The sequence below is a fragment of the Oncorhynchus mykiss genome, chromosome 28, assembly GCF_057628025.1.
Source record: "Oncorhynchus mykiss isolate SJ-2025 chromosome 28, ASM5762802v1, whole genome shotgun sequence".
In the NCBI taxonomy this organism is placed as follows: Eukaryota; Metazoa; Chordata; class Actinopteri; order Salmoniformes; family Salmonidae; genus Oncorhynchus; species Oncorhynchus mykiss.
In genome coordinates, this window is record NC_143049.1 from 45,258,177 (window position 1) to 45,278,515 (window position 20,339).

General features: G+C 46.5%; 1 protein-coding gene across 2 annotated transcripts in view; it reads right to left on the reverse strand.

The window, feature by feature from the left end:
- Nucleotides 1-236: 236 nt before the first annotated feature.
- emilin2a (elastin microfibril interfacer 2a) overlaps nucleotides 237-20,339 on the reverse strand; it is a 55,357-nt gene continuing 35,254 nt past the window's right edge. For both annotated transcript variants that reach the window (XM_090226064.1, XM_036966530.2), the window contains exons 7-10: nucleotides 13,771-14,235; nucleotides 13,558-13,665; nucleotides 8,822-8,959; nucleotides 237-1,147 (exon numbers count right to left, since the gene is read on the reverse strand). In XM_090226064.1, the coding sequence (XP_090082190.1) occupies nucleotides 822-1,147; nucleotides 8,822-8,959; nucleotides 13,558-13,665; nucleotides 13,771-14,235 (1,037 nt within the window). In that variant the 3' untranslated portion in view covers nucleotides 237-821. The remainder of the gene's footprint in view (nucleotides 1,148-8,821; nucleotides 8,960-13,557; nucleotides 13,666-13,770; nucleotides 14,236-20,339) is intronic.

Here is a 20,339-nt window from a genome sequence, read left to right on the forward strand (position 1 = left end):
AGACACATGCTATCCGAATCCATGTTAAACCGTCTAACCCAACCTGAGACACATGCTATCTGAATCCATGTTAAACCGTCTAACCCAACCTGAGACACATGCTATCTGAATCCATGTTAAACCGTCTAACCCAACCTGAGACACATGATATCTGAATCCATGTTAAACCGTCTAACCCAACCCTGAGACACATGCTATCTGAATCCATGTTAACACCATCCATCCAACTATCAGACAAATCTTCAAATGGGTTTATTGACAACATACGTGAAGGAATGAATCAACCCTACTGTTTTACTAATGGTAACAGTGTTTTGGTATGGAATAACCTGTAAAACAGATTAATCTAAACAGGATGTGGTATGGAATACTGATTAAACTATATGGTTGTCTCTTCCCTCTGACATTTATTTAAAGAAAAAAAAGTACATATATAATTGTATAAATGTTAATTTAGGAAAATGTTTTAAAACAAAAGGTAGAAAAAAAACAGATATCCAAATTGTCAAATACATGAATTAACACTTAATATTTTTTTATATCTTTGGCATAATTGTTCAGTAAAAAGGCGAGCATAGAATTACTTTTTACATGGTGAATATCTATATCTATGATACAAATCATTATTCTGAACAACTGCAGGGTTGCAGAATTACTTTTTACATGGTGAATATCTTTGATACAAATCATTATTCTGAACAACTGCAGGGTTGCAGCTGATTGGATTTCTGGTGTCTGTTTAAATGTATTCCTGCTTTCTGATTGGTTGTGGAATGTACATGACCAAGTCCTTGCTGTGTGATTGGTTGGCCCAGTGGTAACTATCTGGTGATTGGCTGCGGGGCATAGAGGAAGATGGCGCTGAATGTTGATAGGATGTCTCTGGACTCTGTGGTGGCCAGCTGCCCTGCGGTCCGGACCAGAGCTACGTGGTCCCCTTGCCTCAGAGACAGGATCAGGCTGAACGAGATAGAGCCTCCACAGGGACAACTGTCCTGGGCCACTGTCCCTGCTCCAGACGCGGAGCTCATCAGCCTATGGACACTACGGTTGGAGACAGACAAAACAGCCTCCAGTCCCTTCCCCTGCCGAGCCATCAGAACTCCTGAGATCAGGTAACGCCCTTCCATCGGTATCGTGAAGATACCTGGAGAGAGAGAGGGAAAATATTATATTAGTCTGTGTCTGTGTTTTGAAAACCATCCCTAGGTAACCCTAGTAACATAACCCAAACCCAGGTCAACACTGAACCCTGCCTCACTTACAGTCGTGGCCAAAAGTTGAGAATGACACAAATATTAATTTTAACAAAGTCTGCTGCCTCAGACTGTATGATGGCAATTTGCATATACTCCAGAATGTTATGAAGAGTGATCAGATAAATTGCAAAGTCCTTCTTTGCAATGAAAATTAACTGAATCCCCAAAAACATTTCCACTGCATTTCAGGCCTGCCACAAAAGGACCAGCTGACATCATGTCAGTGATTCTCTCGTTAACACAGGTGTGAGTGTTGACGAGGACAAGGCTGGAGATCACTCTGTCATGCTGATTGAGTTTGAATAACAGACTGGAAGCTTAAAAAGGAGGGTGGTGCGGTCACAACTTTCCGGTCACAACTTGCAGACTTGTTTTCGAGTTGCTGTGCGTTTTGTTGCCAACCTGTTTTGCTACCTGACAAATTTATGGTTTTTACTTTTTAATTACCGTTTATATATATATATATATATATATATATATATATATATATATATATTTTTTTTTTTTTTTTTCCTCAACTTTTTCACTCCGGACGCTTTATCTGGACACGATTCGTCAGGACCTCCAACAGCCGAAGCTAAGTAGTAACAATACCATGATGCCTTCTAATTGCAGTCGCTGTACTCGCCTTACGGCGAGGATAGCTGTGCTACAAGCCCAGCTTCAGACGCAATCGTTAGGCAAGGGTAATTTCAGTGTAGGAAAGGATGAAACAGCGTCTGTGCCACCAGTAAGTACAGATAGTAGTATAAATCCACTGGCACAGTCCCCGCAGCCGGACAACTTTCTCACGGTTTCTGGAAGGAAATGAGGTAGGAACGCACAACCAGTGTCGCTCATTCAGCCGACAGAAACTTTCAACCGGTTTTCCCCATTAAGCAGCGGGTCGGAGTCAGAGGCCGAGTCTTCTCTGGTCTCTACTCCTCCCGTTAAGGGGTCTGAGACGCCGAAGCTTCCCACCATTAGCTCTGACAAATTGAAAACTCTAGTCATTGGCGACTCCATTACCCGCAGTATTAGACTTAAAACAAATCATCCAGCGATCATACACTGTTTACCGGGGGGCAGGGCTACCGACGTTAAGGCTAATCTGAAGATGGTGCTGGCTAAAGCTAAAACTGCCGAGTGTAGAGAGTATAGAGATATTGCTATCCACGTCGGCACCAACGATGTTAGGATGAAACAGTCAGAGATCACCAAGCGCAACATAGCTTCTGCGTGTAAATCAGCTAGAAAGATGTGTCGGCATCGAGTAATTGTCTCTGGCCCCCTCCCAGTTAGGGGGAGTGATGAGCTCTACAGCAGAGTCTCACAACTCAATCGCTGGTTGAAAACTGTTTTCTGCCCCTCCCAAAATATATAATTTGTAGATAATTGGCCCTCTTTCTGGGACTCACCCACAAACAGGACCAAGCCTGACCTGCTGAGGAGTGACGGACTCCATCCTAGCTGGAGGGGTGCTCTCATTTTATCTACCAACATAGACAGGGCTCTAACTCCTCTAGCTCCACAATGAAATAGGGTGACAGGCTTTTAGCCAGCCTGCCAGCATAGTGGAGTCTGCCACTAGCACAGTCAGTGTAGTCAGCTCAGCTATCACCATTGAGACTGTGTCTGTGCCTCGACCTAGGTTGGGCAAAACTAAACATGGCGGTGTTCGCCTTAGCAATCTCACTAGGATAAAGACCACCTCCATTCCTGTCATTATTGAAAGAGATCATGATACCTCACATCTCAAAATAGGGCTACTTAATGTTAGATCCCTTACTTCAAAGGCAATTATAGTCAATGAACTAATCACTGATCATAATCTTGATGTGATTGGCCTGACTGAAACATGGCTTAAGCTTGATTAATTTACTGTGTTAAATGAGGCCTCACCTCCTTGCTACACTAGTGACCATATCCCCCGTGCATCCCGCAAAGGCAGAGGTGTTGCTAACATTTACGATACCAAATTTCAATTTACCCCCCAAAAAATGACGTTTTCGTCTTTTGAGCTTCTAGTCATGAAATCTATGCAGCCTACTCAATCACTTTTTATAGCTACTGTTTACAGGCCTCCTGGGCCATATACAGCGTTCCTCACTGAGTTCCCTGAATTCCTATCGGACCTTGTAGTCATAGCAGATAATATTCTAATCTTTGGTGACTTTAATATTCACATGGAAAAGTCCACAGACCCACTCCAAAAGGCTTTCGGAGCCATCATCGACTCAGTGGGTTTTGTCCAACATGTCTCTGGACCCACTCACTGTCACAGTCATACGCTGGACCTAGTTTTGTCCCATGGAATAAATGTTGTGGATCTTAATGTTTTTCCTCATAATCCTGGACTATCGGACCACCATTTTATTACGTTTGCAATTGCAACAAATAATCTGCTCCTACCCCAACCAAGGAACATCAAAAGTCGTGCTATAAATTCACAGACAACACAAAGATTCCTTTGATGTCCTTCCAGATTCCCTCTGTCTACCCAAGGACGCCAGATGACAAAAATCAGTTAACCACCTAACTGAGGAACTCAATTTAACCTTGCGCAATACCCTAGATGCAGTTGCACCCCTAAAAATTAAAAACATTTCTCATAAGAAACTAGCTCCCTGGTACACAGAAAATACCCGAGCTCTGAAGCAAGCTTCCAGAAAATTGGAACGGAAATGGCGCCACACCAAACAGGAAGTCTTCCGACTAGCTTGGAAAGACAGTACTGTGCAGTACCGAAGAGCCCTTACTGCTGCTCGATCATCCTATTTTTCTAACTTAATTGAGGAAAATAAGAACAATCCGAAATTCCTTTTTGATACTGTCGCAAAGCTAACTAAAAAGCAGCATTCCCCAAGAGAGGATGACTTTCACTTTAGCAGTGATAAATTCATGAACTTCTTTGAGAAAAAGATTATGATTATTAGAAAGCAAATTACGGACTCCTCCTTAAATCTGCGTATTCCTTCAAAGCTCAGTTGTCCTGAGTCTGCACAACTCTGCCAGGACCTAGGATCAAGAGAGACGCTCAAGTGTTTTAGTACTATATCTCTTGACACAATGATGAAAATAATCATGGCCTCTAAACCTTCGAACTGCATACTGGACCCTATTCCAACTAAACAACTGAAAGAGCTGCTTCCTGTGCTTGGCCCTCCTATGTTGAACATAATAAACGGCTCTCTATCCACCGGATGTGTACCAAACTCACTAAAAGTGGCAGTAATAAAACCTCTCTTGTAAAAGCCAAACCTTGACACAGAAAATATAAAAAACTAAAATCGGCCTATATCGAATCTTCCATTCCTCTCAAAAATTTTAGAAAAGGCTGTTGCGCAGCAACTCACTGCATTCCTGAAGACAAACAATGTATACGAAATGCTTCAGTCTGGTTTTAGACCCCATCATAGCACTGAGACGGCACTTGTGAAGGTGGTAAATGACATTTTAATGGCATCGGACCGAGGCTCTGCATCTGTCCTCGTGCTTCTAGACCTTCGTGCTGCTTTTGATACCATCGATCACCACATTCCTTTGGAGAGATTGGAAATCCAAATTGGTCTACACGGACAAGTTCTGACCTGGTTTAGATCTTATCTGTCGGAAAGATATCAGTTTGTCTCTGTGAATGGTTTGTCCTCTGACAAATCAACTGTAAATTTCGGTGTTCCTCAAGGTTCCGTTTTAGGACCACTATTGTTTTCACTATATATTTGACCTCTTGGGGATGTTATTCGAAAACATAATGTTAACTTTCACAGCTATGCGGATGACACACAGCTGTACATTTCAATAAAACATGGTGAAGCCCCAAAATTGCCCTTGCTAGAAGCATGTGTTTCAGACATAAGGAAGTGGATGGCTGCAAACTTTCTACTTTTAAACTCGGACAAAACAGAGATGCTTGTTCTAGGTCCCAAGTAACAAAGAGATATTCTGTTGAATCTGACAATTAATCTTAATGGTTGTACAGTCGTCTCAAATAAAACTGTGAAGGACCTCGGCGTTACTCTGGACCCTGATCTCTCTTTTGAAGAACACATCAAGACCATTTCAAGGACAGCTTTTTTCCATCTACGTAACATTGCAAAAATCAGAAACTTTCTGTCCAAAAATGATGCAAAAAAATTGATCCATGCTTTTGTCACTTCTAGGTTAGACTACTGCAATGCTCTACTTTCCGGCTACCCGGATAAAGCACTAAATAAACTTCAGTTAGTGCTAAATACGGCTGCTAGAATCCTGACTAGAACCAAAAAATTTGATCATATTACTCCAGTGCTAGCCTCTCTACACTGGTTTCCTGTCAAAGCAAGGGCTGATTTCAAGGTTTTACTGCTAACCTACAAAGCATTACATGGGCTTGCTCCTACCTATCTCTCTGATTTGGTCCTGCCGTACATACCTACACGTACGCTACGGTCACAAGACGCAGGCCACCTAATTGTCCCTAGAATTTCTAAGCAAACAGCTGGAGGCAGGGCTTTCTCCTATAGAGCTCCAGACTTTTGGAGGATGGCCTTGTGTCAAGAAGGGCTGCAAAGAAGTCACTTCTCTCCAGGAAAAACATCAGGGACAGACTGATATTCTGCAAAAGGTACAGGGATTGGACTGCTGAGGACTGGGGTAAAGTCATTTTCTCTGATGAATCCCCTTTCCGATTGTTTGGGGCATCCGGAAAAAAGCTTGTCCGGAGAAGACAAGGTGAGCGTTACCATCAGTAAAGTATCCTGAGACCATTCATGTGTGGGGTTGCTTGTCAGCCAAGGGAGTGGGCTCACTCACAATTTTGCCTAAGAACACAGCCATGAATAAAGAATGGTACCAACACATCCTCCGAGAGCAACTTCTCCCAACCATCCAGGAACAGTTTGGTGACGATATATATTTTGGGTCCATGGCTAGGAAACTCCCCAGACCTTAATCCCATTGAGAACTTGTGGTCAATCCTCAAGAGGCGGGTGGACAAACAAAAACCCACAAATTCTGACAAACTCCAAGCATTGATTGTGCAAGAATGGGCTGCCATCAGTCAGGATGTGGCCCAAAAGTTAATTGACAGCATGCCAGAGCGGATTGCAGAGGACTTGAAAAAGAAGGGTCAACACTGCAAATATTGACTCTTTGCATCAACTTCATGTAATTGTCAACAAAAGCCTTTGACACTTATGAAATGCTTGTAATTATACTTACATTTTCCATAGTAACATCTGACAAAAATACCTAAAGACACTGAGGCAGCAGACTTTGTGAAAATTAATATTTGTGTCATTCTCAAAACTTTTGGCCACGACTGTATACCACTCCTGGGACCTGACTGTGTCAACTAATAAGTCTACTCATGAATGGCTGGATTGACAGAATTACAACCACACCCAACACACACACTGACAAATACCTGTCTGTCTGTCTGTCTGTCTCTCTGTATGTCTCTGTCTGTCTGTCTCGGTCTGTCTGTCTGTCTGTCTGAATCTCTGGCTGTCTGTCTGGCTGGCTGTCTGTATCTCTGTCTGTCTCTGTCTGCCTGTCTGTATCTCTGTCTGTCTGTATATATCTCTGTCTGTCTGTATATATCTCTGCCTGTCTGTATGTATCTCTGCCTGCCTGTCTGTATGTATCTCTGCCTGTCTGTCTGTCTGTATCTCTGTGTCTGCCTGTCTCTCTGTGTCTGCCTGTCTCTCTCTGTCTGCCTGTCTCTCTCTGTCTGCCTGTCTCTCTCTGTCTGCCTGTCTCTCTCTGTCTGCCTGTCTCTCTCTGTCTGCCTGTCTCTCTCTGTCTGCCTGTCTCTCTCTGTCTGCCTGTCTCTCTCTGTCTGCCTGTCTCTCTCTGTCTGCCTGTCTCTCTCTGTCTGCCTGTCTCTCTCTGTCTGCCTGTCTCTCTCTGTCTGCCTGTCTCTCTCTGTCTGCCTGTCTCTCTCTGTCTGCCTGTCTCTCTCTGTCTGCCTGTCTCTCTCTGTCTGCCTGTCTGTCTGTATCTCTGTTTGTCTGGCTGTATGTCTCTCTGTTTGTCTCTGTCTGTCTATCTCTGTCTGTCTATCTCTGTCTGTCTGTCTATCTCTGTCTGTCTGTCTGTCTGTCTGTCTATCTCTGTCTGTCTGTCTGTCTGTGTCTGTCTGCCTGTCTGTCTGTGTCTGTCTGCCTGTCTGTCTGTATCTCTGCCTGTCTGTCTGTATCTCTGCCTGTCTGTATGTATCTCTGCCTGTCTGTATGTATCTCTGCCTGTCTGTATGTATCTCTGTCTGTCTGTCTGTATCTCTGTCTGTCTGTCTGTATGTATCTCTGTCTGTCTGTCTGTCTGTCTGTCTGTCTGTCTGTCTGTCTGTATCTCTGCCTGTATCTCTGCCTGTCTGTATGTATCTCTGTCTGTCTGTCTGTGTCTGTCTCTCTGTCTGTCTCCCTCTCTCTGGCTGTCGGGTCTGTTTTTATCTCTGTCTGTCTGTCTCTCAAGGTCTGCCTGTCTCTCTCTCTGTCTGTATCTCTGTCTGTCTGGCTGTATGTCGCTCTGTTTGTCTCTGTCTGTCTGTCTGTTTGTATCTCTGTCTGGCTGTATCTCTGTCTGTATGTCTGTCTGTCTGTCTGTCTGTCTGTCTGTATCTCTGTATCTCTGTATCTCTGTCTGTATCTTTGTCTGTCTGTATGTATCTCTGTCTGTCTGTCTGGCTGTATGTCTGTCTGTTTGTGTCTCTGTCTGGCTGTATCTCTGTCTGGCTGTATCTCTGTCTGTCTGTCTGTCTGTATCTCTGCCTGTCTGTCTGTATGTATCTCTGTCTGTCTGTCTGGCTGTATGTCTGTCTGTCTGTCTGTGTTTCTGTATTTATGTCTGTCTGTATCTCTGTCTGTCTGGCTGTATCTCTGTCTGCCTGGCTGTATCTCTGTCTGCCTGGCTGTATCTCTGTCTGTCTGGCTGTATCTCTGTCTGTCTGGCTGTATCTCTGTCTGTCTGTGTTTCTGTATTTATGTCTGTCTGTATCTCTGTCTGTCTGTATCTCTCTCTGTCTGTATCTCTCTCTGTCTGTATCTCTCTCTGTCTGTATCTCTCTCTGTCTGTATCTCTCTCTGTCTGTATCTCTCTCTGTCTGTATCTCTCTCTGTCTGTATCTCTCTCTGTCTGTATCTCTCTCTGTCTGTATCTCTCTCTGTCTGTATCTCTCTCTGTCTGTATCTCTCTCTGTCTGTATCTCTCTCTGTCTGTATCTCTCTCTGTCTGTATCTCTCTCTGTCTGTCTGTTTGTCGACGTGTTTAGCTATCCCACAAGAATAGTAAACAAACAAAAATTTGACCAACTGTTAGTCCCCAAATTCCAAATACTATTTCTAGGGGGTTTAGGGTTAAGGTTAGAATTAGTGTTAGGGTTAAAATTAGGAACTAGGGTTGGAGTTAGGGTTAGTTTTAGGGTTAAGGCTAGGAGCTAGGGTTAGTTTTAGGGTTAGGAGTTAGGGTTAGTTTTAGGGTTAGGGAAAATAGGATTTTGAATGGGACTTAATTGTGTGTACCCACAAGGTTAGCTGTACAATACTGTGTGTGGATGTCTCTCTCTGTGTGTGTGTGTATGTGTGTGTGTGTGTGTATGTTACCTGTGTGAGAGTTGTAATGTCCTCCATCGTTGACCAGCACCTTGTTGAAGAGGATGGTTCCAAACTCCCCAGAGAACTGAGTGGTCAGGCCAGCAGAGAAGGAGAAGGGGTCTGCCAGGAAACTACTGTCTGAAGACACTGACACAAAACAGACAGGATAGAGAACAGACAGATGCTATTAAATCAAAGTGCTTATGGGGAGTTAAATGTACACCTAATGCAATTAGTGACACATTGCTGTTCTGCATACTTGTGTAACAAGAATACACAAACGTGTACAGCGTGTAAACGTGTACAGCCGGAGGGTCTAATGGCCCCAGAGGGTCTAATGGCCCCAGAGGATCTAATGGCCCCAGAGGGTTTAATGGCCCCAGAGGGTCTAATGGCCCCAGAGGATCTAATGGCCCCAGAGGGTCTAATGGCCCCAGAGGATCTAATGGCCCCAGAGGGTCTAATGGCCCCAGAGGGTCTAATGGCCCCAGAGGATCTAATGGCCCCAGAGGATCTAATGGCCCCAGAGGGTTTAATGGCCCCAGAGGGTCTAATGGCCCCAGAGGATCTAATGGCCCCAGAGGATCTAATGGCCCCAGAGGGTCTAATGGCCCCAGAGGATCTAATGGCCCCAGAGGGTCTAATGGCCCCAGAGGGTCTAATGGCCCCAGATGATCTAATGGCCCCAGAGGATCTAATGGCCCCAGAGGGTTTAATGGCCCCAGAGGGTCTAATGGCCCCGGAGGGTCTAATGGTCCCAGTGGGTCTAATGGCCCCAGGGCCCCAGAGGGTCTAATGGCCCCAGGGCCCCAGAGGGTCTAATGGCCCTAGAGGGTCTAATGGCCCCAGAGGGTCTAATGGCCCCAGAGGGTCTAATGGCCCCAGAGGGTCTAATGGCCCCAGAGGGTCTAATGGCCCCAGAGGGTCTAATGGCCCCGGAGAGTCTAATGGCCCCGGAGGGTCTAATGGCCCCGGAGGGTCTAATGGCCCCAGAGGGTCTAATGGCCCCAGAGGGTCTAATGGCCCCAGATGGTCTAATGGCCCCGGAGGGTCTAATGGCCCCAGAGGATCTAATGACCCCAGAGGGTCTAATGGCCCCAGAGGGTCTAATGGCCCCAGAGGGTCTAATGGCCCCAGAGGATCTAATGGCCCCGGAGGGTCTAATGTTTCCTGTGACCGAAAAGAGCTTCTGTGCATCAGAGCAGCTATCACTAACCACGATTTGGACGAGGACTTCTACTTCAATTAGTCGTAAGCGAAAGACATATTGAACATTGCGGACCAGGCCCAACTCCCTGACACTCGTAGGAGGAGGAAATGGCGCTCTAGAGGCCGGCATGCGGGATACTTGACGAGACTACGTCGGAGAGTGGATAAATTGCGTCTACCCACTGTTCTATTGGCGAACATGCAATCACTGGAGAATAAACTGGATAACCTCCGTTCATGCACGGATCTGAAGAACTACAGTGCATTCGGAAAGTATTCAGACCCATTGACTTTTTCCACACTTTGTTAGTCACAGCCTTATTCTAAAATGGATTACATAGTTTTTTTCCCTCGTCAAGCTACACACAATACCCCATAATGACAAAGCTAAAACAGGTTTTTAGAAATGTTTGAAAATGTATTAAAAATAAAACACTGAAATATCACATTTACATAAGGATTCAGACCCTTTGTCATGTTGGAAGGTAAACCTTCGACTCAGTCTGAGGTCCTGAGTGCTCTGGAGCAGGTTTTCATCAAAGATCTTTATGTAATCTGCTCTGTTCATCTTTCCCTCGATCCAGACTGGTCTCCCAGTCCCTGACGCTGAAAAACATCCTCACAAATGATGCTTCACTGTAGGGATGGTGCCTAGTGTCCTCTAAACTTGACATTCAGGCCAAAGAAATCTTGGTTTCACCAGAACAGATATTTTTTTTCTCATGGTCTGAGAGTCCTTTGGGTGCCTTTTGGCAAACTCCAAGTGGGCTGTAACATGCCTTTTACTGACGAGTGGCTTCCGTCTGGCCACTCTACCATAAAGGCCTGATTGGTAGAGTGCTACAGAGATGGGAGAACCTTCCAGGAGGACAACCATCTCCTCAGAGGAACCCTGGAGGTCTGTCAGAGTGACCATTGGGTTCTTGGTCACCTCCCTAGACCAAGGCCCTTCTCCCCCGATTGCTCAGTTTGGCCGGGCGGTGGCCAGCTCTAGGAACAGTCTTGATGGTTCCAAACGTCTTCCATTTAAGAAAGATGAGGCCACTGTGTTCTTGGGACCTTCAATGCTGCAGAAATGTTTTGTTACCCTTCCCCAGATCTGTGCCTGAACACAATCCTGTCTCGGAGCTCTAAGGACAATTCCTTCGACCTCATGGCTTTGTTTTTGCTCTGACATGCACTGTCAACTACGTAAACAGGTGTGTTCCTTTCCAATCAATTGAATTTACGACAGCTGTGACCAATAACATTTAATTATAGCATAGGGTCTGAATAATTATGTAAATAAGGTATTTCTGATTGATTTATTTAAAAAAAAAACATTTTGCTTTGTCATTATGGGGTATTGTGTCATTATCAAGTATTGAGTCATTACGGGGTATTGAGTCATTACGGGGTATTGAGTCATTATGTGGTATTGTGATGTAATTATGGGGTATTGAGTCATTGCGTGGTATTGAGCCATTACGGGGTATTTAGTCATTGCGGGCTATTGAGTCATTGCGGGGTATTGAGTCATTACGGGGTATTGAGTCATTACGGGGTATTGAGTCATTACGGGGTATTGAGTCATTGCGGGGAATTGAGTCATTGCAGGGTATTGAGTCATTACGGGGTATTGTGATGTAATTAAGGGGTATCGTGATGTAATTAAGGGGTATTGTGTCATTACGGGGTATTGTGTCATTACGGGGTATTGTGTCATTATGGGGTATTGTGTCATTACGGGGTATTGAGTCATTACGGGGTATTGAGTCATTACGGGGTATTGAGTCATTGCGGGGAATTGAGTCATTGCGGGGTATTGAGTCATTATGGGGTATTGTGTCATTACGGGGTATTGTGTCATTACAGGGTATTGAGTCATTACGGGGTATTGAGTCATTGCGGGGTATTGAGTCATTGCGGGGTATTGAGTCATTGTGGGGTATTGAGTCATTGCGGGGTATTGTGATGTAATTATGGGATAGTGTGTCATTGCGGGGTATTGAGTCATTGCAGGGTATTGAGTCATTATGGGGAATTGAGTCATTATGGGGTATTGTGTCATTATGGGTTATTGTGATGTAATTATGGGGTATTGTGTCATTACAGGGTATTGAGTCATTACGGGGTATTGAGTCATTACGGGGTATTGAGTCATTACGGGGTATTGAGTCATTACGGGGTATTGTGTCATTGCGGGGTATTGTGTCATTAAGGGGTATTGTGTCATTACAGGGTATTGTGTCATTACGGCGTATTGAGTTATAATGGGGTAGTGTCATTACGGGGTATTGTGTCATTATGTCATTACGGGGTATTGAGTCATTATGGGGTATTGTGTAATTACGGGGTATTGAGTCAATAAGGGGTATTGAGTCATTATGGGTATTGTTATGTAATTATGGGGTATTGTGTCATTACAGGGTATTGTGTCATTATGTCATTATGGGCTATTTAGTCATTATGGGGTATTGAGTCATTATGGGGTATCATTACGGGGTATTGTGTCATTATGGGGTATTGTGTCATTATGGGCTATTTAGTCATTATGGGGTATTGAGTCATTATGGGGTATCATTACGGGGTATTGTGTCATTATGGGGTATTGTGTCATTACGGGGTATTGAGCCATTACGGGGTATTGAGTCATTATGGGGTATTGAGTCATTATGGGGTATTGTGTCATTATGTTATTATGGGCTATTGAGTCATTATGGGCTATTGAGTCATTATGGGGTATCATTACGGGGTATTGTGTCATTATGGGGTATTGTGTCATTATGGGGTATTGTGTCATTATGTCATTATGGGCTATTGAGTCATTATGGGCTATTGAGTCATTATGGGGTATTGAGTCATTATGGGGTATCATTACGGGGTATTGTGTCATTACGGGGTATTGTGTCATTACGGGCTATTGTGTCACTGCGAGGTATTGAGTCACTGCGGGGTATTGAGTCACTGCGGGTTATTGAGTCACTGCGGGTTATTGAGTCACTGCGGGTTATTGAGTCACTGCGGGTTATTGTGTCACTGCGGGGTATTGTGTCATTACGGGGTATTGAGTCATTACGGGGTATTGAGTCATTACGGGGTATTGAGTCATTACGGGGTATTCTGTCATTACGGGGTATTGCATTTTTGGCAAAAAATAAGGGTGTGTGAATATTTTCTGAAGGCACTGTACCTCAATGAACTCATACCCCTACACATCGACTCAGTACTGGTACCCTGTGTATATAGCCAAGTTATCATATTTTTCTACTATTTCTAATGTTTTTCTCTCTGCATTGTCAGGAAGCATTTCACTGTTACACCTGTTGTTTACTTTCTCTCTGCATTGTTGGGAAGGGCCCGTCAGGAAGCATTTCACTGTTACACCTGTTGTTTACTCTCTCTCTGCATTGTTGGGAAGGGCCCGTCAGGAAGCATTTCACTGTTACACCTGTTGTTTACTTTCTCTCTGCATTGTTGGGAAGGGCCCGTCAGGAAGCATTTCACTGATAGTTTACATTGTTGTTCTAGTATGGGTATAGGTGTAGTTGTGTTACCTGGTGTGACTAGTGGGGTCTGTGACGCTGGGTTCCAGGGGACCTTGGCAGCTACTGGGATCGTCTCATGTTTGTTGAAGGAGAATGGCTTTTCGGGAGGGTTGTATCCTGGTGGTTTAGAAAACATTCACTTGGTTATAATCTCTCATACCATTTAAAACACTTGGGCAACATTTTGGTGGTAACTCCATCCACATCCCCATCACTACTGACCTGGTGCTCCAGCGAATCCTTTAACAGGTGTGGAGGATGAGTCATCTGATCCTCTCCTGACTGTTACCCTCCTCATGTAGCCTGGTGGACCAGCCTCTCCCACCTCCAGGACCCGACGCGGCTGACTGGGAGGGTTAGAGGGGGGGCTGGGCTGGCGGGGTACCATCGTTAAGAAGGGTTGGTTAGGGTTGGATGGTTGGTTAGGATGGGGTACGAGGATGACAGTGGGCTGGCCTGGCTGATTAGGCTTATGTGGCACCAGGTACAGAGTTGGTTGGTTCGGATGGCGGTGGGTGTTGGGCTGTAGAGGGTTGGTAGGCTGGTGTGGACTGGCTGGCTGTCTGGGGTTGTAGGGTTGCCTGGGGGTCTGGGGGGACGAGTCAAGGGGGGTCCTGTGGGGAATGTGGATCTGGTTAACCCTGGTTCTGGTCTGATCTGGGACAGAACCAGGTCTCACAGCTTCATCTGAGAGAGAGAAACAGGGAGAGAGAAAAACAGGGAGAGAGAGAAAAACAGGGAGAGAGAGAGAAACAGGGAGGCAGAGAGAAACAGAGAGAGAGAAAAACAGGGAGGCAGAGAGAAACGGAGAGAGAGAGAGAAACAGGGAGAGTGAGAGAAACGGAGAGAAAGAAACGGAGAGAGAGAAACACAGGGAGAGAGAGAGAGAAACAGGGAGAGAGAGAGAGACAGGGAGAGAGAGAGAGACAGGGAGAGAGAGAGAAAGAGAGAGAAACGGAGAGAGAGAAACACAGGGAGAGAGAGAGAGAAAGAGAGAGAAACGGAGAGAGAGAAACACAGGGAGAGAGAGACAGAAACGAGAGAGAGAAACAGGGAGAGAGAGAGAAACGGAGAGAGAGAAAGGCAATGAGAGAGAAAGGCAAGGAGAGAGAAACAGGGAGAGAGAAACAGGGAGAGAGAGAGAAACAGGGAGAGGGAGCAGAGGGGAACAGGGAGAAAGAGAGAAATAGGGAGAGAGAGAGGCAAAGAGAGAAACAGGGAGAGAGAGAGAAACGGAGAGAGAGAAACAGAGAGAGAGAAACGGAGAGAGAGAGAGAGAGAGAGAAACGAGAGAGAGAAACGGAGAGAGAGAGAAACAGGGAGAGAGAGAGAGAAACGGAGAGAGAGAAACAGGGAGAGAGAGAGAGAGAGAAACGGAGAGAGAGAAACAGGGAGAGAGAGAGAAACGGAGAGAGAGAGAAACAGGGAGAGAGAGAGAAACGGAGAGAAACGGAAAGAGAGATACACAGGGAGAGAGAGAGAGAAACGAGAGAGAGAAACGGAGAGAGAGAAACAAAGGGAGAGAGAGAGAGAAACGGAGAGAGAGAAACACAGGGAGAGAGAGAGAGAGAGAGAAACGGAGAGAGAGAAACAGGGAGAGAGAGAGAGAGAGAAACGGAGAGAGAGAAACACAGGGAGAGAGAGAGAGAAACGGAGAGAGAGAGAAACAGGGAGAGAGAGAAACGGAGAGAAACGGAGAGAGAGATACACAGGGAGAGAGAGAGAGAAACGAGAGAGAGAAACGGAGAGAGAGAAACAAAGGGAGAGAGAGAGAGAAACGGAGAGAGAGAAACACAGGGAGAGAGAGAGAGAGAGAGAAACGGAGAGAGAGAGAAACAGGGAGAGAGAGAGAGAAACGGAGAGAGAGAGAAACGGAGAGAGAAAGAAACAGGGAGAGAGAGCAAAACAAGGCGAGTAGAGAGAGAAACAGGAAGAGAAAGAGAGAAACAAGAAAGAGTTACAGAGATATTGTTTTTTAGTTGGTTTACCATAAGGATGGGTGTTGTTGAGTGAGTATATGTGAAACCATAACAATGCATCATATCTCATAATTAATACCAGTACTTTGGAACACGTGATGGAAAAACAGGGTAACTATAACACGCCTAAGTTGAACAACCTGCTCATAAACACCCACACTGTTTCTCTCTGGGGAATCAGCTGCTAGGCATTCTGCTGATGAAATTCCAGCGAGGTCCTCCTCACCTTAACCTCACAGAGAGACAGGCAGGGTCATCCTCACATTAACCTGCCAGAGAGACAGGCAGGGTCCTCCTCACATTAACCTCACAGAGAGACAGGCAGGGTCCTCCTCACATTAACCTCACAGAGAGACAGGCAGGGTCATCCTAACATTAACCTCACAGAGAGACAGGCAGGGTCATCCTCTCCTTAACTTCACAGAGAGACAGGCAGGGTCATCCTCTCCTTAACTTCACAGAGAGACAGGCAGGGTCCTCCTCACATTAACCTCACAGAGAGACAGGCAGGGTCCTCCTCACATTAACCTCACAGAGAGACAGGCAGGGTCATCCTCTCCTTAACTTCACAGAGAGACAGGCAGGGTCATCCTCTCCTTAACTTCACAGAGAGACAGGCAGGGTCCTCCTCACCTTAACCTCACAGAGAGACAAGCAGGCAGTGGAACACCCACCCCTCTGGCCTCCTGCCCCCTAAAGCAGATAGTTTGTGTAGTTGCAGACTTTTGTTCAAGCCAAGCTGTAATATACAGCGCCTTGCGAAAGTATTCGGCCCCCTTGAACTTTGCGACCTTTTGCCACATTTCAGGCTTCAAACAAAGATATAAAACTGAATTTTTTTGTGAAGAATCAACAACAAGTGGGACACAATCATGAAGTGGAACGACATTTATTGGATATTTCAAACTTTTTTAACAAATCAAAAACTGAAAAATTGGGCGTGCAAAATTATTCAGCCCCTTTACTTTCAGTGCAGCAAACTCTCTCCAGAAGTTCAGTGAGGATCTCTGAATGATCCAATGTTGACCTAAATGACTAATGATGATAAATACAATCCACCTGTGTGTAATCAAGTCTCCGTATAAATGCACCTGCACTGTGATAGTCTCAGATGGTCCGTTAAAAGCGCAGAGAGCATCATGAAGAACAAGGAACGCCCCCTATCCACATCGACGGGACAATAGTGGAGAGGGTAGTAAGTTTTAAGTTCCTCGGTGTACACATCACGGACAAACTAAATTGGTCCACCCACACAGACAGCGTGGTGAAGAAGGCGCAGCAGCGCCTCTTCAACCTCAGGAGGCTGAAGAAACTTGGCTTGTCACCAAAAGCACTTACAAACTTTTACAGATGCACAATCGAGAGCATCCTGTCGGGCTGTATCACCGCCTGGTACGGCAACTGCTCCGCCCACGACCGTAAGGCTCTCCAGAGGGTAGTGACCCGATGTCACAGGAAGGCCATAAAGATCATCGAGGACATCAACCACCCGAGCCACTGCCTGTTCACCCCGCTATCACCCAGAAGGCGAGGTCCGTACAGGTGCATCAAAGTAGGGACCGAGAGACTGAAAAACAGCTTCTATCTCAAGGCCATCAGACTGTTAAACAGCCACCACTAACATTGAGTGGCTGCTGCCAACATAGTGACTCAACTCCAGCCACTTTAGTAATGTAAAAATGTATCTAAAAATGTATCACTAGCCACGTTAAACAATGCCACTTAATATAATGTTTACATACCCTACATTACTCATCTCATATGTATATACTGTACTAGATACCATCTACTGCATCTTGTCTATGCTGTTCTGTACCATCACTCATTCATATATCTTTATTTACATATTCTTCATCCCTTTACACTTGTGTGTATAAGGTAGATGTGGAATTGTTAGTTAGATTACTCGTTGGTTATTACTGCATTGTCGGAACTAGAAGCAAAAGCATTTCGCTACACTCGCATTAACATCTGCTAACCATGTGTATGTGACAAATAAAATATGACTTGATTTGAGACTCACTAAACACGCATGCTTAGTTTGTAAATTATCTCTGAGTATTGGAGTGTGCCATTTGCTATCTGTATATTAAAATAACAAGAAAATGGTGCCGTCTGCTTTGCTTAATATAAGGAATTTGAAATTATTTATACTTTTACTTTTGATACTTAAGTATATTTAAAACCAAATACTTTTAGACTTTTACTTAAATAGTATTTTACTGGGTGACTTTCAATTTAACTTGAGTCATTTTCTTTTAAAAGTATCTTTACTTTTGCTCAAGTATGATAATTGGGTACTTTTCCACCACTGAGTCTGGTAGTAAGGTCTCAGTTTGACTGAAAGGAAATTCACTTTCTATAGATAAGCACGTTAGCTATAACCTGCTATGTTTGGTTTTGGATCTCATCCTTTCACACCATTATACCCACCCCCATCCAAACACCCTCTGACCCAGGTTAATCAAAACTGTGGAGAGATCCCAGCTCCAGGGAAGCTTCCTCTGTCATGACATCACAGCTGAGGAGAGGAGAGAGCATCTGGAGTGGGGGTGTAGAGCCATGAGTCTCCCCTAGTTCCCTGAACTCTGCCTCTCTTCTCATCTCACCCTGAACAGGCAGAGTGCAGGGAGAGGAGGAGGCTGGAGTGGTGAGGGGAGAAGAGAGGCAGAATGGAGGGAGAGGAGGAGGTTGGTGTGGTGAGGGGAGGGGAGAAGAGAGGCAGAATGCAGGGAGAGGAGGAGGTTGGTGTGGTGAGGGGAGGGGAGGGGAGAAGAGAGGCAGAATTCAGGGAGAGGAGGAGGTTGGTGTGGTGAGGGGAGAAGAGAGGCAGAATGCAGGGAGAGGAGGAGGTTGGTGTGGTGTGGGGAGAAGGGAAGAGAGGCAGAATGCAGGGAGAGGAGGAGGTTGGTGTGGTGTGGGGAGAAGAGAGGCAGAATGCAGGAAGAGGAGGTGGTTGGTGTGGTGAGGGGAGGGGAGGGTCAAAGAGAGGCAGAATGCAGGGAGAGGAGGAGGTTGGTATGGTGGGGGGAGAGGAGAAGAGAGGCAGAATGCAGGGAGAGGAGGAGGTTGGTGTGGTGAGGGGAGAAGAGAGGCAGAATGCAGGGAGAGGAGGTTGGTGAGGGGAGGGGAGAAGAGAGGCAGAATGCAGGGAGAGGAGGAGGTTGGTGTGGTGAGGGGAGAAGAGAGGCAGAATGCAGGGAGAAGAGGAGGTTGGTGTGGTGAGGGGAGAAGAGAGGCAGAACGCAGGGAGAGGAGGAGGTTGGTGTGGTGAGGGGAGGGGAGGGTCAAAGAGGCAGACTGCAGGGAGAGGAGGAGGTTGGTGTGGTGAGGGGAGGGGAGAAGAGAGGCAGAATGCAGGGAGAGGAGGAGGTTGGTGTGGTGAGGGGAGGGGAGAAGAGAGGCAGAATGCAGGGAGAGGAGGAGGTTGGTGTGGTGAGGGGAGAAGAGAGGCAGAATGCAGGGAGAGGAGGAGGTTGGTGTGGTGAGGGGAGAAGAGAGGCAGAATGCAGGGAGAGGAAGAGGTTGGTGTGGTGAGGGGAGAAGAGAGGCAGAATGCAGGGAGAGGAGGAGGTTGGTGTGGTGAGGGGAGAAGAGAGGCAGAATGCAGGGAGAGGAAGAGGTTGGTGTGGTGAGGGGAGAAGAGAGGTAGAATGCAGGGAGAGGAGGAGGTTGGTGTGGTGAGGGGAGGGGAGGGTCAAAGAGAGGCAGAATGCAGGGAGAGGAGAGGGTGCTATGGTGAGGGGAGGGGAGAAGAGAGGCAGAATGCAGGAAGAGGAGGAGGTTGGTGTGGTGAGGGGAGGGGAGAAGAGAGGCAGAATGCAGGGAGAGGAGGAGGTTGGTGTGGTGAGGGAAGGGGAGGGGGGAAGAGAGGCAGAATTCAGGGAGAGGAGGAGGTTGGTGTGGTGAGGGGAGAAGAGAAGAGAGGCAGAATGCAGGGAGAGGAGGAGGTTGGTGTGGTGTGGGGAGAAGGGAAGAGAGGCAGAATGCAGGGAGAGGAGGAGGTTGGTGTGGTGTGGGGAGAAGAGAGGCAGAATGCAGGAAGAGGAGGTGGTTGGTGTGGTGAGGGGAGGGGAGGGTCAAAGAGAGGCAGAATGCAGTGAGAGGAGGAGGTTGGTATGGTGAGGGGAGAGGAGAAGAGAGGCAGAATGCAGGGAGAGCAGGAGGTTGGTGTGGTGAGGGGAGAAGAGAGGCAGAATGCAGGGAGAGGAGGTTGGTGAGGGGAGGGGAGAAGAGAGACAGAATGCAGGGAGAGGAGGAGGTTGGTGTGGTGAGGGGAGAAGAGAGGCAGAATGCAGGGAGAGGAGGAGGTTGGTGTGGTGAGGGGAGAAGAAAGGCAGAACGCAGGGAGAGGAGGAGGTTGGTGTGGTGAGGGGAGAGGAGGGTCAAAAAGAGGCAGAATGCAGGGAGAGGAGGTGGTTGGTGTGGTGAGGGGAGGGGAGGGGAGAAGAGAGGCAGAATGCAGGGAGAGGAGGAGGTTGGTGTGGGGAGGGGAGGGGAGAAGAGAGGCAGAATGCAGGGAGAGGAGGAGGTTGGTGTGGTCAGGGGAGGGGAGAAGAGAGGCAGAATGCAGGGAGAGGAGGAGGTTGGTATGGTGAGGGGAGAAGAGAGGCAGAATGCAGGAAGAGGAAGAGGTTGGTGTGGTGAGGGGAGAAGAGAGGCAGAATGCAGGGAGAGGAGGAGGTTGGTGTGGTGAGGGGAGAAGAGAGGCAGAATGCAGGGAGAGGAGGAGGTTGGTGTGGTGAGGGGAGGGGAGGGTCAAAGAGAGGCAGAATGCAGGGAGAGGAGAGGGTGCTATGGTGAGGGGAGGGG